At 40.7% G+C, this 15,699-nt stretch overlaps 1 protein-coding gene across 2 annotated transcripts in view; it reads right to left on the bottom strand.

The window, feature by feature from the left end:
* Window positions 1–6,493: 6,493 nt before the first annotated feature.
* RAB3GAP1 (RAB3 GTPase activating protein subunit 1 (catalytic)) overlaps window positions 6,494–15,699 on the bottom strand; it is a 110,797-nt gene continuing 101,591 nt past the window's right edge. The window contains exons 18-23 of one of the 2 annotated variants that reach the window (XM_008583492.1): window positions 13,601–13,697; window positions 13,409–13,512; window positions 13,159–13,274; window positions 11,641–11,743; window positions 9,086–9,106; window positions 6,494–8,254 (exon numbers count right to left, since the gene is read on the bottom strand). In XM_008583492.1, the coding sequence (XP_008581714.1) occupies window positions 8,018–8,254; window positions 9,086–9,106; window positions 11,641–11,743; window positions 13,159–13,274; window positions 13,409–13,512; window positions 13,601–13,697 (678 nt within the window). In that variant the 3' untranslated portion in view covers window positions 6,494–8,017. The remainder of the gene's footprint in view (window positions 8,255–9,085; window positions 9,107–11,640; window positions 11,744–13,158; window positions 13,275–13,408; window positions 13,513–13,600; window positions 13,698–15,699) is intronic. The other variant, XM_008583497.1, reaches the window with a different exon arrangement.

The following is a 15,699-nucleotide window of genomic DNA, read 5'->3' as shown; positions in this document are numbered from 1 at the left end:
GGGGGGGGGGGGGGGGGGGGGCGGGGGGAGGGCAGCAAGATTCATTCACTAGCCTTCCCACCTCCAGGTATGATCCAAACCCATTGCCAAATGGCATATGGCCACATGCTGTGGCGGCCACTAGCTGCACCCTAGATGTGCAAGTGAGCAGAACCTGGAACCTTCCCGTGGTACTTGGCCAGGCCCCTCTGTTTGCTGCTCTCGCAGCCCAGCTGTGTCTTCCTCCTTGCTCAGCTCCTCCCATCACTGAGATCCCTTCTGATGCTCACAGACATCCTTAGGATTGTCGCCTTCACACTGGCTGGAGGAGGGTTAGGAGAAAGCCTGCACCCACAGGCCTGTACGCATTTCTTCCAGGGCAGGGGCATCTTACATATGCAGGAGACCCTTGGATTGTGCCAGAGGTCACAGATTGTTGAGTGTTAAATGAGCTAACAGGCTGTGTTTCCACTGTGTTCCACACACCTTTCTCCCTCCCAAGTCTGAGGAGGCAGTCTTGGGGTCTTTGAATTTTCTAGTCCTTTTAAAATTGTTTTTTGGGCCGGCCCATGGCTCACTTGGTTAACACCAAGGCCATGGGTTCGGATCCCTATATAGGGATGGCTGATTAGCTCACTTGGGAGAGTGTGGTGCTGACAACACCAAGTCAAGGGTTAAGATCCTCTTACCAGTCAACTTTAAAAAAAAAAATTTTTTTTTTTTAATTTCCATGATAATCTATACAAATGACTACCAGCTATTCTTCCTCCTCTGAAGATTGGGGTACCATATTTACAGGTGAGATTAGTATCATGGTGCTATGAAGAAATCCAAAGACAAAGGCCAGAGACTGCAAAAAGTTGTTCAAGAGGCTCTATAAATTAATCATGGTTGAAAAGCTCTGAATTAGCTTATTTAACTGTGAGAAAATAACTGCTCTTAGAGCATACATAATTTGGATATTGGCAGAGGTCTCAGATACAATCTTCAGTGACGAGGTACCTCTATCCTGACTCTCTCAGGACTTTAGATTGAATTCTTTCCACTACGACCTCGGTGGGTCCACACTGGACTCCTGCTAGCAGCATCCACGTACCTGGAGCTAGGTCAGCTTTTCCTAGTTTTGCTTGTACACCAGCTCCTAGAAGCAGTTTTCAACCAAGACACATCTGGTTGAAACACAAAAGAAACATCTGGCTCCCCAGCCAGATGGCAAGGCCAGAATCTCCTGGCCTTTTTGGGCAGATTCACTCTTCTTGCCCTCCTCAGCTCAGTGGAGACACGCATGCTGTTGGGACTGCACTGACTCCACTCACACCAGTGTCAGGGAAGTTGGCCGCCTTCTTACACCATGTCCAATTAAGCTGCACAACCTCTCCTGGGTTTAACCCCCTCCAGGGATTCAGCCTCTCACTTGAGAGTGGCTGAGAGGTTATTTTTCCCCAGTGTAACAACAGGAATGAAGAAGAATGTTCCTAGGCTCTGGAATTAGCTGTTGACAATATAAAACCCTGTGGAGAGGACCCTCCTACCACTGGGACAGGGTGGGACAGGGCAGGCAGGACAAATCTTGCCCAGGTTCTGAGGTGGCCAGAAGCCCATCAGATCAGGGCCTAGCCATGGCCAAAGAGAAGGGTGGACCCCTCCCGACGACTGTGCTCCCCTCATAATATTGACTTCCCAGAATAGTTGATAACGTTTGGGAAATTCACACTCTAAAAATATTTCCTTTTTTCATGTAGGCAAGATAACGCACAAGAGTGACAGGAGGTTACTAAGAATGCGGTTCTCTCATTATATAACCAGGGCAAAAATAAAGTGTTCTGGGCCAAAAATAGGGCTGAGAAAGGGAAATGTGAATAAATAGCATGACAAGTATTATTTACTCAAACAGTCAAATGGCTGAAGAACTTCAGAAGTTTCGATCTGTGTCCCTTCACTTATTACTCAGATCTCAGTGGCCCCCATCCTGACACGTTTAACGTAAGCACAAGGGTCTGCAGAGGAGACTGCGTAAGGACCGATAGGTAACAGGGTGCTTGTTACCTCTCCTTCCCCAGCAACAGCACAGGCGCAAGACTGGAGACTCCTGAGTGCTGTGACAGCTATTATTTCCTCCTGTAAGAGTATCCCGCTGTGTGGCATACACTGGATACACCCACAGATCCCATGCATGCCAGGGGCTACCCTCATGACAGTTGCTGGCCCCACAGGGTCACAGCTGGGCATCCAGAGCTTCCTGGCCCACACTGCCCACTTCTAGTCCATCACCAAGTCCTGTCGATGTCGCTTGTTCAATCCCTCCCCCCATTGTCACTATCGTAGGTCAAGGCCACTGCCATCTCTTGCTGGGATCACTGTAGCATCTACTCTTGCTCCTCTTCCTCTTTTGAAAACGTTTCAGTTTCCAGCTTTCATAGAGGAAGGTCTAAACTCCCTAACGGGGCATGTGATGCTCCTCTAGAACGGGCCACTGCTTCCTCCGCAGCCTCACTTCTCATTCTGCCCTTCACTCTCCGCTCGTGTCACACTGACGCTGTGTCTGAGAGACCGCACAGATAATTGCTTGGCCTAGCCTGGAACGTGACACTACCCCTTGAATCCCCACCCATCCCTCTGCCTCACCAAAGCCTACTCAGCCTTTGGATATAACATCCTCCACGGAGGCTTCTACACCCCAAGGAGGGGAAAAGGGATGAAAAGAAAACAGTTTAATTCAGAAGACAGAGACTTGGGCAATCATCTCTATGAACACTAGATAATTAGACGTGTCCTCACGTTAAAATGGAGCTTGTATCTGACAACTAATCATTCATTCATGCATAAGTGTACCACTCAGTACAGTTTAAACAACTTTTATTTATTAAACAACTAAGTACCCTGCTGGTCACTTTTAAAACATTATCTTGTTTAATTTTTATAACAACCTGTTGAGTACTTTTGTCCCCAACTGGCAAAGGAGAAAATGGAAGTTCAAAGAGGGTAGGTAACAGCCCAGCATCTGTGGCTAGTCCTGAAGGCTGGGATCTGAAGCTGATTTCTCTGGAGCTGAGGCCTGTGCTTTTGTACATAAGCCCTGGGGCTGACCACTAAGTAAAGATGGGCATCTGTCCAGCTGGATGGCTTTTGCATGTTGCTCTCATGTGTTGATCTGTGTACCCCCCAACCGCCCCCCTACAAAAAATATGTCACAGTCCTAACCCCCAGAACTGCAGCATATGACCTTGTTTGGAAATAGTTATTGCAGATGTCATTAGTTAAAATGAAGTCACACTGGAGTAGGGTGGGCCCTACATCCAATGGCTGGTGTCATAAGAAGAGACAGACACCAGGAGGCCACATGACAGCAGAGGCAGAGACTAGAGTGCAGCAGCTACAAGCCAAGGAATGCCAAGGACCGCCGGCACCAGCAGATGCTGAGAGAAAGCAAGGAAGGGGTCTCCCCGACACGTCTCAGAGGGAGTGTGGTCCTGGGGACACCTTGCTTTTGGACTTGTAGCCTCCAGAAATTGTGAGGCAAGCCACCCACTTTGTGATAGTTTGTTATGCAACCCTAGGAAACTAATATAGTGGCTAAGTCTTTTTTTGTCTGCTGGGAAATACCTTTTAGTACAGGTACAAGTACTGCAGACAATCAGCTCGTCCAGTGTTGAACCCAGCTGGCAGCTCCCCCAGCATAAGACAGCCCAGCCCACACTGTCTCCTTCACAAGTCATTGCCCCCAACTTATTCTGGGACAAGATGAAGCCAAACCTGTAAACTTAAACAAAAGACAAAGATTCTGTATGATTTTGCATGAGAAAAAAAAATCCATCTTTTTTTCCAGTCTGATAGGGAAGAAATGTAACTTCCTTAGAGAGGCTCACTCAGATGGAAGGCAGCAGGGAGTGTTCCTCTGAGCCACATTGAGATCTATGCCAAAAGCACCCAAGCCACAGGTGGGGCCACATTCCCACCCTCTCCAGGTGGGGGCCCAAGCAGCGGTCTTCTTGGCCAGCTGCTGCTAAGCTAACCCCAGGAATGCACCCCACAGTAGGTGAGACTGTTCACTTGGGAGAGATTTATCCATGACCACCTGTCAGACATCACAAGCTGCCAGGGGAAAAAGTGCTGGCAGAGAAGTTGTGCTAACACGAGCTGGCTTTAGTCTGTGTTTTAAGAATTAGCCAAGTCCACTTCCAAAGGCTCATGCCAAGTCTCTCTTCTCAGAGAGAGAGAAATGCCAGCAGCAGTCCTTCGGCTCTCAGGAGCTAATATTCTGAAGTGTTCTATTTTCATAGTGCCCAGTGGCCAAGAATTAAAAAGGCCAGTAGATTTAAACACAACAGTGGGGCCTCTTTTGCCATGGAAGCATTCACACATTCATTCATTCATTCATGCAGCATTTGTTGGGCACCAAGCCCTAACCATTACCATGTGCCCAGAAGAAAGGTGCTACGCAAAAGTAGGGGCGGTGGTCAGGGTTACATATTGTTTTGACAGGCTGGATGGTGGCTTCAGGGTTTCCACTCTTCCATATCCAACTGTCCTGCCTCCTGCCCTCCAGTGCACAGCAACCAAAAGCCCACCTCAGGGCCTTATGTTTGCTAGTCACTGTCTGGAACATCTCCCGGATGTCTGTTGACATGGCCTGCTCCCTCACTTCATTCAGGGGTCTACTCTAATGTCACCACCTCACGAGACTTCCCTTATTACCTATCTAAAAAAGCACCCTCCCTCCCCTTAGACAATTGTTTATACTTGGTATCCCTTCCTGTCATCTCCATTGAAGGCAAGTACTTTTATTTGTTCTGTTCAGTGCTATCTCCCCAATGCCTAGAATAGTACCTGGTACTCAACAGCCAGTACTCAATAAATAATTGGCTGGACTAATGAATGAAATATAAACAAAACTGCTTAGGGTTTTAAAAATTTCAACCTGAAGAAAAGCCTGAATTATTTGGGTGGTATAGGAAGGTATAGGTGTGGGAGTGCCCCAAAGTGAGGCCATTCCATGTTGGTTCCAGAAACATTTGTGCACCTATTTGGAACACAGTACCAAGCACATGGAGGATAAAAAAACATGGAAGATGAAACTGCCACTTTTCCTCCAAGGAGCTCACAATTTAGTACAAGATCTAGGATAGGTCGGTATATACTTTCTTAGCCTCTTCACTCCATCTGCCCTGCTATAATGTGGTCTTTCTAAAACTGACTTGTGTCCCTTCAACAACTTACCACTGCCCTGAAGGTAAAGCCCAAACTTCTTGCTGTGGCTTACCTGGAACTTCTTAATCTTGTCTCAATGTATGTCATCATCTTCATTTCTTGCCCCTTCCCACTCTGGATATCATATTCCAGCCAAATTGAAATGCTGGCTGTTCCCCAAATATATTTTCTCTTGTTTGTGGGTTTCTGCTCATTCTGTTTCCTCTGCTCCTAACACTCTTCCTATCCCTCCCTTCACTTAACTTTGGCTGCACGAGGACACTCCACCCCAACTCTCTCGTCCTTCAGCAGGCCTTCACACGGTGGCTTCGGTGTTCTCAGCAGAGTGAAGGTGAGCCCCAGTGGACAAGTACTTTTCAAGTCTCTGCCTATGTCACACTTGGCAAGGCTAAGTTCAGATTGAAGGGGTGGAGAAATAAACTCCACTTCTGTATGGAAACAGTAGCACAGTCACAATGAAGAGAGGCAAGCACACGGACATGGGAAGAATTACTGTGGTTCTTTGCAGACAGTTTACCACACTTCCCATCCCTTTATTCATCTTCTGGTCTCAATCTAGAAGTCACAAACTCTGTGATGATTTTCTTGATCCCAAAACCTGAGTGAAAAATCTTTCCCATAATACCTTATACTTACTATTACTGCATGTATTACTCTCTGCTGATGAATGAATGAATGAATTTGTACAATAAATGTTGGACCTCCACTTTACACAGCTAAGTTGGCCATACTCTACATTTTACAGCAACATGTCAGTCCTCCCAAATGGGAAGGTCATGGAAGGAGGTGTGTTTAGGTTTCTGTTTTATTTTCATTGCCTACTACAGTACCTGATACAAAGTAGGTACTTAAAAATGTCTGTGAAATAAACCACCATATAACTGTAACTGAAAGATAAAATCGCCTTTAAAAAGGGCACAAGGAATGTTCTTGAGACCACGCTTTGAAAGACTCAGTAGGGGGCCGGCCCGGTGGCGCACTGGAGAGTGCGCCGCTTGGGAGCGCAGTGGCGCTCCCGCCGAGGGTTCAGATCCCATGTGGAGACCAGTTCCCGTTCACTGGCTGAGCGCGGTGCGGGCGCAACACCGAGGGTTGCGATCCCATTGCCGGTCCCCGGTACGGGTGCGACACCGAGGGTTGTGATCCCGTTACCGGTCAGTAAAAAAGAGACAAAAAGGGAAAAAAAAAAAAAAAAAAAAAGAAAGACTCAGTAGGCTGCAAATATTTAGGAAGATCTGAGACAGCACAAAACTAAGTGAAATAAGACTGACATGCCCCTTGGAGGAAAGAAAATAGGAAAAACATAGCCACAGAAAGCAACAATCTCCTTTTTATTAGATTCATGATGCCATTTTAAAATACAACCTCTTCTTTATAGAATTTTTCTTTGTTATTAACTTCCTCATTAGAAAATGGACAAATGGTCCTTGAAAGAAATGTCTTCTACTTGGTCCAGTGCTAGCTCCTCAGGCCTGCATCTGTATAGTTTACCAGTAGCAACAAAGTCTGGCATCTCAGAGAAAAGCATTGTAAAGGCTGGGACTCCCCTACTTCATATGTACATATATACATATGTGTGTGTAGACACACAACACACACATACACTATATATATATTTTTAACTTTTACAAAAATAATATAACACAGGTTTGCACAGCTCTATCATCAGTTCTTTAAAGTTACACAGGCAAAGTTTATGCTTCAGTATAACCATTTTTTACTTCGGATTGAAGTGGGAATTTTAGGCCTAAAAATAAGACTACCAAACAGAGGCCATGTAGCACCTCAGACTCAATACATCCTGATCATCACATAGCTAGAAATGTGGTGCTGTTATCCTTATGCCAGGTGCTACACATCCCCATGGATTATTTTCATTTTTACTAAAATATGAAAGCAAAATAGTCCATTAAAATAATCTTCTACTTATTGCATTAGCACATATACCAAATTATACTAACTGCATGATAATCTCTATGTACTAAGACTATGTTTTTAGCATGTGTGCCTCTCTATGTCATTAAATACATATCCAGCCAGCAACCACAACAAAGACAGTCATACCGTACAGCAAGAGAAGGGAGAGCAACAGTTTTGCAGGCTGGTAACTTACACGTCCACCAAAAAGAAATCAGAGAGAGAAAACAAATCTTACCAGATAATATATAAAACTACTTTGCAGTGACATTTAATATGTGGTTTTATCAGAAAGAATACATGTAGGTTATAGTTACACGGAAAAACAGAAACTATGTGACATTCTAGGTTTTCTCCTAGAATATTCAAAATTCTCACCAAAAGTCAATTAGTATAATAAAGATGACCACCAGGTGGCTGAATAAACAGAATGTCATTTAGTATTTTAAAAACCCAGATTCTGGGACTAGAAGCTACCACCCAAATATTCAGAAATCTGAGTTAACAGGTACTCTATTTTGCATACTTGATACTAATAAACATAACCATTAAGTGTCTACACAGACTGTGAATGCAAGGCAATAATAGCCTAGAGGATAGTCAGAAAGAGAATAAAATGAACTCTATCCCGTCAGAGTGAGTACAGATAACTCCTGCTGTTTTTTTGGTTTTCCCCTCATACACGAAGCATCTCTCTTCAGGGCAGAAATCTCCTAGCTCAAGCCCATTCCCTCTGCCCCAACCAGGATACAACAGAGCTCAAGCTTGGTGCTGGAAAGTCTTTCAGATGCTGGTATGATTCCTGATCACCTAACTGCCAGGGCCCTCCTGACCTCTCAGGTTCTCCCTGCCACACCCTCCCTTCCTGCAGGAGGAGGCAGCACTGTCTCTGGAGTCACCAATAACGCTAGAATTAGAAGAAGGAGGTATCTGATGAAAAGGCACCTGCAAGTCTAAAATCCTCTTTGGTGAGAACACTATACATCCGCTGAGGCAGAGCTTTGGAGTAGGGAGCAGGGCGTGGCACAGAGGTGCGCAAGATGAGCTCCCGGCCGGCAGGGGGTGGGAAGTCAGACAGCGAGTTCTGCCTTCTTTCTTCTGGGGAGCCCATTCTCTTCACTTCCTCTTCTGGTGGAGCCATGGCTGCAGCCTTGAACAGAATTAAATGCTAAATTCAAAGGCAAGTCAAATGCTACACTCAGATACTTTTGAAGGACAGATGAATAAACATAAATAGATAAAAATATCCTCCATTACTCAGTAATGCAGTCAGCAATATGTCATGATTACTCAAAAAAAAAAAAAAAAAAAACACACACACAGGAAATGCAAGAAGCTTGAAATGCTGTATGAGCAGCTAGGTTGGTGACAGAGACAGAAGGGATAATAACTGCCAAGCAATCTGCTTTGGAAAGTGAGGGCCATACTCAGACATCTGATGAAAAGGGATCATGAAGCTGTTCTGGTTTCTATGTTTCTTGTAGCAATGACCCAAGTCCACAGCTGATGTCCTCAGTCCAGTAAGGAGCTGTTTCTCTCCAGAGTCTAGAAAGATGATTTTCATCTTGACTCTTTCAATCAATTCTTTTTAAGGTTCACTTGCCACATTAAAACTGGGGGCATGGTTTTGTTTGCTAGGCAGCTAATGTGATGCAGAAGTGATACAGGTCCTTATAGCAATGGCCACAAAGAGGTTCTCAATACTAAAGACATCTTTTTTTAATTAAAGTTGCATAAAATACACATTCAATTAGAGCCTTTATTTTTAACTCTGATCACTATATTTCTTTCACAATGCCATTGATTTGGGAAAAAATAATTAGTTTGGCAATGGAAACATGAAATCATATTAAGCTAAACATCAGCAAGAAAGGTATGCCAAATCCAGACTGTTAAAGAGGTGGTTAGTTTTAATGACCTTATGAAGTTAGAGGGATGGGAAGGAACAAGGAACTATGAGGGACAAAGGCTATTTTGTTACCTCATCAGAAGATTCAGTCAGCTTGAGAAAGGGTGAGAAAAGAAACAGTGATGAAAGGGAAACAAGCAAGATGGTTTAAAAAGGGCTAGACAAGAAATTTCAAGATTATTTCAGGGACAGCATGCACTACATTCAGGAACATGATCCTATCAAAAGAATATTCAAAATGAACAAAGAAAGCCACACCACATATAACACACCTAGCTGTCAAATACAGCAGACATATCCCACTACTCATGCATCTACTGGTTCAATGGTGACATACAGAGTGTCATTTAAAAGGGAAATGATTTCAACAAAAACTAGCTCTTTTACTATAGTAATAAGATGCTAAAAAAAGTACTCAGGGCTTGAAAAATAGATAATCCAGTGCATTTAAGAATAGGTGTCTAAGAGTTATTCAATTTAGCAAGATAGAAGCAAAATTCAATCAGTTGTTGATTTCCATCTAAATATGTACATACCACAGATGCATATAATCATGATCAAATTTATTACAATTTATAATTTTAAGAAAAACTTCTAAATATATAAAAATTATATGCTATAAAAATTCTTTGTGAAGTCTCATCACAACTTTTAAAAATAAATGTTAAAATCTTGACTTATTAGTGAAACTGATATAAAGTGTCAGTAAATAATGAAAAATTACATGAATAAACTTTGTTTGCTTTAGCCAGACATTTAAGAGCTCAGTTTTAAAATGTACCAACCAGATGCTTGTTATATGGATTACACAGTCTACCAGATCCCTAAAAACATTAATTACAAGGTCTGAAAGTTTAAAATCTTTTTAAAATGTGGGATGAACGTATAATTTCAATATCTCTTAAAGGGGATTAGCTATACAATGAGGCTGCTGAAAAGACATACTCCCAAATTTAGTGATTTTGAAAGCTATCTAAAGTATATTAGGTGGAAACAAGAATAACAAATTATATAATACTATTTTTATTAAATGTGCATTATTTTTATATACCAGATGTTAAATGTTGGCAGTGATCATCAGTGGGTAGTGAAATTATATAATTAATTTTTTCTTTATAATTTTCTTTGTTGTCAATATCTCTATAATGAGCCTCTATTAGGCTCATTATTTTAAGGTTGGGAAAGGGAATGGGAAGGTTATTTCCATTTTGAGGAAAATAATTTTGCTTACCTACCCAAAACAAGTAACACTCTCAGCACTAAAAGTATACTTTAGATTTTAAATCCTCTTAACAAACAATTTATAAAAAGTGACCAAAGAGGAAAGAGTTTTCACAATAAGAGGAAAATTCACATTGGTGGTTAACAAGGAAATGTGCCTGTAGGCCTCTGGGTAGTAAGCTGGAGCAGATAGTATGGGATGTAAAAACAAACTTGGCTCCTGATTTCATGCTAGACACAAAACAAAACAACTCAGAGCAAGCATCTATTGTTTTCTAGATGTCTAATTTATAAGGAAATAAAACATTTGGTTTTAACTTGAAATTCTTAAGTTTAGGGAGCTACCCCACCCCATAAATAATTTGTCTTGTTAATTTTTAGCTCTTATTAAAAATTCAGATCAGCATACAGTATTCGACTATGAATTTGAATATATTAACTAGTTCTACTTCAGACCAACTCAACAGGGATTATGGAGTTGTTATTCTATGTGTAGACCCACAAAAATTTTTTTTTCTTATTTGATTCTGAGAATTACACTCTAAAAAGTGGGTCGCTCTAGTGTCATCACAGTGCCAGGTAACGGGAACACTGTATTTAATGCACAGTTAATACTTTTATCAGACTCCCTTAATAAGTCCTGAAATGAGAATCATCAGCAGGATGCCAGCACCTCTTAATCGGTAACCAAGATACTATATAATTTTAAAACCTTTACTTTCACTAGAACAGGTAATGATAGAAATCATTTTTCAAATTGGTCTTTCTTTCTGTGCTAATGCCTAAGTTTCCATAGCCTTAAAACTCTGCAATCTTCCTCTTCCTTTCTAGGAAACCTTTAAGTCAGATCTCTTCACCATTATAATAGTTAGATTCACAATTCAAGGTGAACTGTGAATCCATTTTGTAGTACCTGAAGTTTAAAGATAGTAAAACTGAAAATCTAGTCTTTTTTAAAAATTTTTTTTATTTTAACTTACCAATATACAATGTAGTTGTTTTTTGTGTCCTTTTCCTGGTTCTATTTCCCCCCTTTCCCCTCCCCCCATCTTTGAAATCTATTCTAATTTGAAAGTACTAAACATTTTTTTCCACAGCACGCACAGCACTAGCCATTGCTAACTGAGTCCCTGCCAGCTTCTGTCACAATTGATTTCAGCCCCTTCTAAATTCTGAAATTTGGGTTCTAAAAATATATTTATCATTTTACTAAAATATGTAGGAAAGCAAATGGGTTTCAAAGACTCGGAAGTCACAGAGTCACTGTTTCTTCAATATTCAAACCCAATGCCCAGACTCAGACACAGATAGCAGCTATATAATCAGCCACATATGAATCAAAAGAACATCTTCCCAAATAGAGGTCTGGAAAGCTCATGATAGAGACAATAATGAATGCCACATACCCTCTGGGCATTCACAAACAACTTGTGAATGATCCTGCCAGCATGTCCTCTTCCTGCCCCAGTGACTAATACTTCAGGCTGTTCCAGCAGACAACTCACAAACCTAGGAGAGATAAGCAATGAAAGGATAGAAAGCTGCTCAAGCCACTGTGTATCCATCCTCCCAGGTGAATTTTGTTGGCAAATCCTCAAACTGATACCAGCTAACCTTACCAAGGCTGGAGTGGACAATTTATAATAGGATAGACTGACATTTGGAATTAAAATAGATTCAACTGACAATCTCGCTGTTTTTTCAACTGATTTCATAAAATTTTTTAAAACCCTATCTCTGTAAGAAGAAATATTCAGTCTACTTTTTTGCAGACTAGAAGCTTAGGAAGTGCAACAGTAAAATAGATGATCAAAAAAATTTTTTGACAATAGAAAGTTTTATTTATCCAATAAAGCAATGGTCCATATATATTTTTTTAAGGGCAGTGTATGTATATGCTTAAAATATATATTGTGCTGGGCAAAGTCACAATTGTAAACTGTGCCATTATGTGCTGGAATCAGTGTACTTGCAAGTATACCCCAGATAACATACAGTGAAACCAACAGAGTCGAAGGCACAGAGCCACCAGGCCTGCACCACCTGCTTACTAATTCATACTCCTATTTTAGAAATGATTCTCTTGATTACAGCTTATTCTTCTCATTTAAAAGGAAGAAATTTTCAAGAGCAAAGTAAGCTGGGAGAAAATTTCACTCAAAAAAGGACACAAAAAATTCAAACAAGAACTTGTTAAAAGCTATAGCAAATGCCTTGTCATATATTATTTAGCATCAATAATGCTATTTCATATGGAAAGGCTAATGAAAATCTTAAAATTATGACAAATTCAAGTCATCGAACAAGCTAATTTAGCAACACTTTATCACAGATTAAAACAACACTGTCTTCTCAAATAACAAGGGCAAAAAATGGACAGGGACTCACACTAACATAAGCTTCATTAGCAATGGTGTTGAGTCTCATAAAGAGGAAAAGACTGCCCCAATTGTTTGCCTCACTGGGGAAAAGCCATCTGGTCACTCAATACGTACTTGCAAGGTACTTAGGATTTGTATCTTTGCTATCACATATCTTGTTTAAAATAAAATAAATGACTAGGAATAGTGGTTAGAAATATAGTTTCAGAATATCCCACACTGGTCAAGAACAGTGAGAGTTGAAAGCCATGTTTTGAGACATTGTGAGTAACAGAGTTAACAGCTCCTCCACAGGAAATTTCAGGCACCACATCTCCAAGAGCAAACAAAGGAATCCCCAGAAAAAGAGACTGTTTCTAAAAGTGGCCTGAACGGAAACACCTGGCAGAGACTCAGACATACAGCAGAGATCAAATCCTATGATAATTAAATATTTCTCTGTCTTTAGTCAATGCTTGCTTCAAATAATATATGAGTATCACAAAAGAGTCTCAATAGCTTTTCCTACTGCAGACAAAACTGAACTAACCAAACAGCAATTACCTTTCAAGATCTTCCTTTTCCTCCTCCTGTTCACATTTCTCAGTTCCAAACTTGGCTTTCAGTGACCGGGCTCTAGCAATTGTAGCTTCCACGTTAATAATTTGATGGATGATTTCCTAATAGCGAGAAAGGGAGAGATATATGTTGGAAGAGAGCAAAATAGCAAAGTCTTTTAAAAATGTATCTTTAACATAATTATTGCCAAGCCAGGAGAACACTTGGCAAGATTCTGACACTACATCAAACTTACTTCCAATTTCTTGTCTTCTGGATTGGGGAAGTGCAAAACTTTACTGGAATGGGATATAATCTGCTTTATAATCTTCTTAACTGAAGAAATGTTTTCCAGACTTTCTATTTTTTAAAAAATGAAAGCCATCATTGAATAAATTAAGCAAAATATACTTTCATTTTGGAAATGAACTAATGACTAGTCTTTTACCTTCTTCCTTTATCTTGAGTACAGCTGCATGAATCACACAAGGCAAAAGATGCCGAGCCAGGTCTGCAGGTTTCTGGATTGCCAGGTAATGCAGCACCTGAAGGAGGCATAATGTTATCAATGCAGGTGTCAAAGAATGAAGCAGCTATTTACAAAAGTAACAAATCCTCAACCACTCAACTCACATCTGAGACAAGAGCACAGAGAAGAGCTCTCTTCTCTAGTACCTACCCCTACTTACCCAGGTAAGTAGCTACTACTCCCAAAGGTAAGAACAATGTTACTGAAAGCACCTAAGAACTTCAATCTTTAATAATAATAATTTTTTCTGCTTCCATACATAATATATGCAAATTCGGAAAATACAAAGAAAACAAAAACCTGAAAATTAAAACTCTGTAAATTAAACTACCTAGAGATAACAATTAGCATTGGAGCATTTTCATTCCAGAATTTTTTATAACACAGAATGCACATAATACAAAGGTACTATACAGAGAAGTATAATGCAAAAATTCTCCTGAAATCCTACTTTCCAAGGAACAACACATATTTTTGTATATCTTCTAGACAGCTATAGAAGCATATGCAATTTCTTAACATAAATTAATTTACATTCTGTTTAATAACTTGCTTTATTTGTTTAATGACTTATGGTAGATTTCTGTTTTTTGGCTTGGAGAGTTTTGTATGACTTGAAACTTTTTTTAAATTAAGAAATATACATACCAGAGTATTTATAAATACTTTAAAGAAAACATGAACACCTGTTTGCCCACCAATCGGCTTAAAAGAGAAAACATTACCAGTACTTTCCAAGTCTCCCTTCCCTCCCCGCCCCTTTTCTTTATAGTTTTCTCACATACCAGGGTACTACAAAAAGTTCATGGAAAGATTCTATTATCTTTTAACTAAATTTTTCCATGAACTTTTTGAATTACCCCCATACATACCCTTAAACAATGCATTGTCTGGTTTTAACCTTTATATAAATGGAATGTTTCTGTTTCATACCCTTCAGTGACTAGCTTCTTTTCATTCAGCACTGTTTTTGAGATTCACATATGCTGATACATGCTATAGTTATTCAATTTCACTGCTGTATTAAAATGTTTTCCACTGATGGTGGACACCACACGCCCCTCCACTTTTTGGCTATTACAAATAATGCTCATATTACATTTGTATGATTCTGCTTTCTGTTGCTTATAACAGAATACCTGAGACTGGGTAATTTATAAAGAAACAAAATTTATTTCTTATATTTTGGAGTCAGGGAAGTCCACAGGCCAGGGGTTGCATCTGGTGAGGGCCTTCTCCTGGGTGGAAACTCTACAGGATCCCGTGGTGACGCAGGCAATCACATGGCAAAGATGGCAAAAGTTTTTTAACGTGTTCACTTGCTCTCCTTATAAAGCCACAAGTTTCACTCCCGTGACAACCACTAAACCATTAACGCATTATTCCACAAATGGATTAATCCATTCATGACAGCATAGTTGTCAAGATCCAATCACCTCTTAAAGGTACCACCTTTCAACACTGCCGTAGTCTAATTTCCCAGCCACTTAACATGGCTATAATGGGGATCAAGGTTCAGTGTGTTTTTTGGGGAAATCCAATCCATAGCAACCTTACTGCATATGTTTCCTGGTGAACACACAGAGGAATATCTTTAGGATGCATTGCTAAAAAAGAACTAGCAGGGGCCGGCCCGGTGGCGCACTGGATAAGTGCGCCGCTTGGAAAGCGCAGCGGAGCTCCCGCCCGAGGGTTTGGATCCCACATACAGACCGGTTCCCGGAGGCGCGGGGGCAACACCGAGGGTTGCAATCCCGTTGCCGGTCCCCGGTCCGGTACGGGGGCAACACTGAGGGTTGCGATCCGTTGCCGGACACGGAAAAAGACAAAAGACAAAAAAAAAAAAAACTAGACAGTAAATAGTTTAGGTTTTTTGTGAGCCAAGAAACAAAACTGAAGATATTATATATACGTACTTATATAACAAGAGAGAAAAATATTTCCACAATTTTTTGTACACTTAAAAAACATATTTATATTATGTTATATTCTGGATTTAACCCATAGACCATAGTTTG

The sequence above is a fragment of the Galeopterus variegatus genome, unplaced genomic scaffold, assembly GCF_000696425.1.
Source record: "Galeopterus variegatus unplaced genomic scaffold, G_variegatus-3.0.2 Scaffold98, whole genome shotgun sequence".
NCBI lineage: Eukaryota > Metazoa > Chordata > Mammalia > Dermoptera > Cynocephalidae > Galeopterus > Galeopterus variegatus.
The sequence above is the reverse complement of the archived record's forward strand: the minus strand, read 5'-3'. Positions and strand labels throughout refer to the sequence as shown.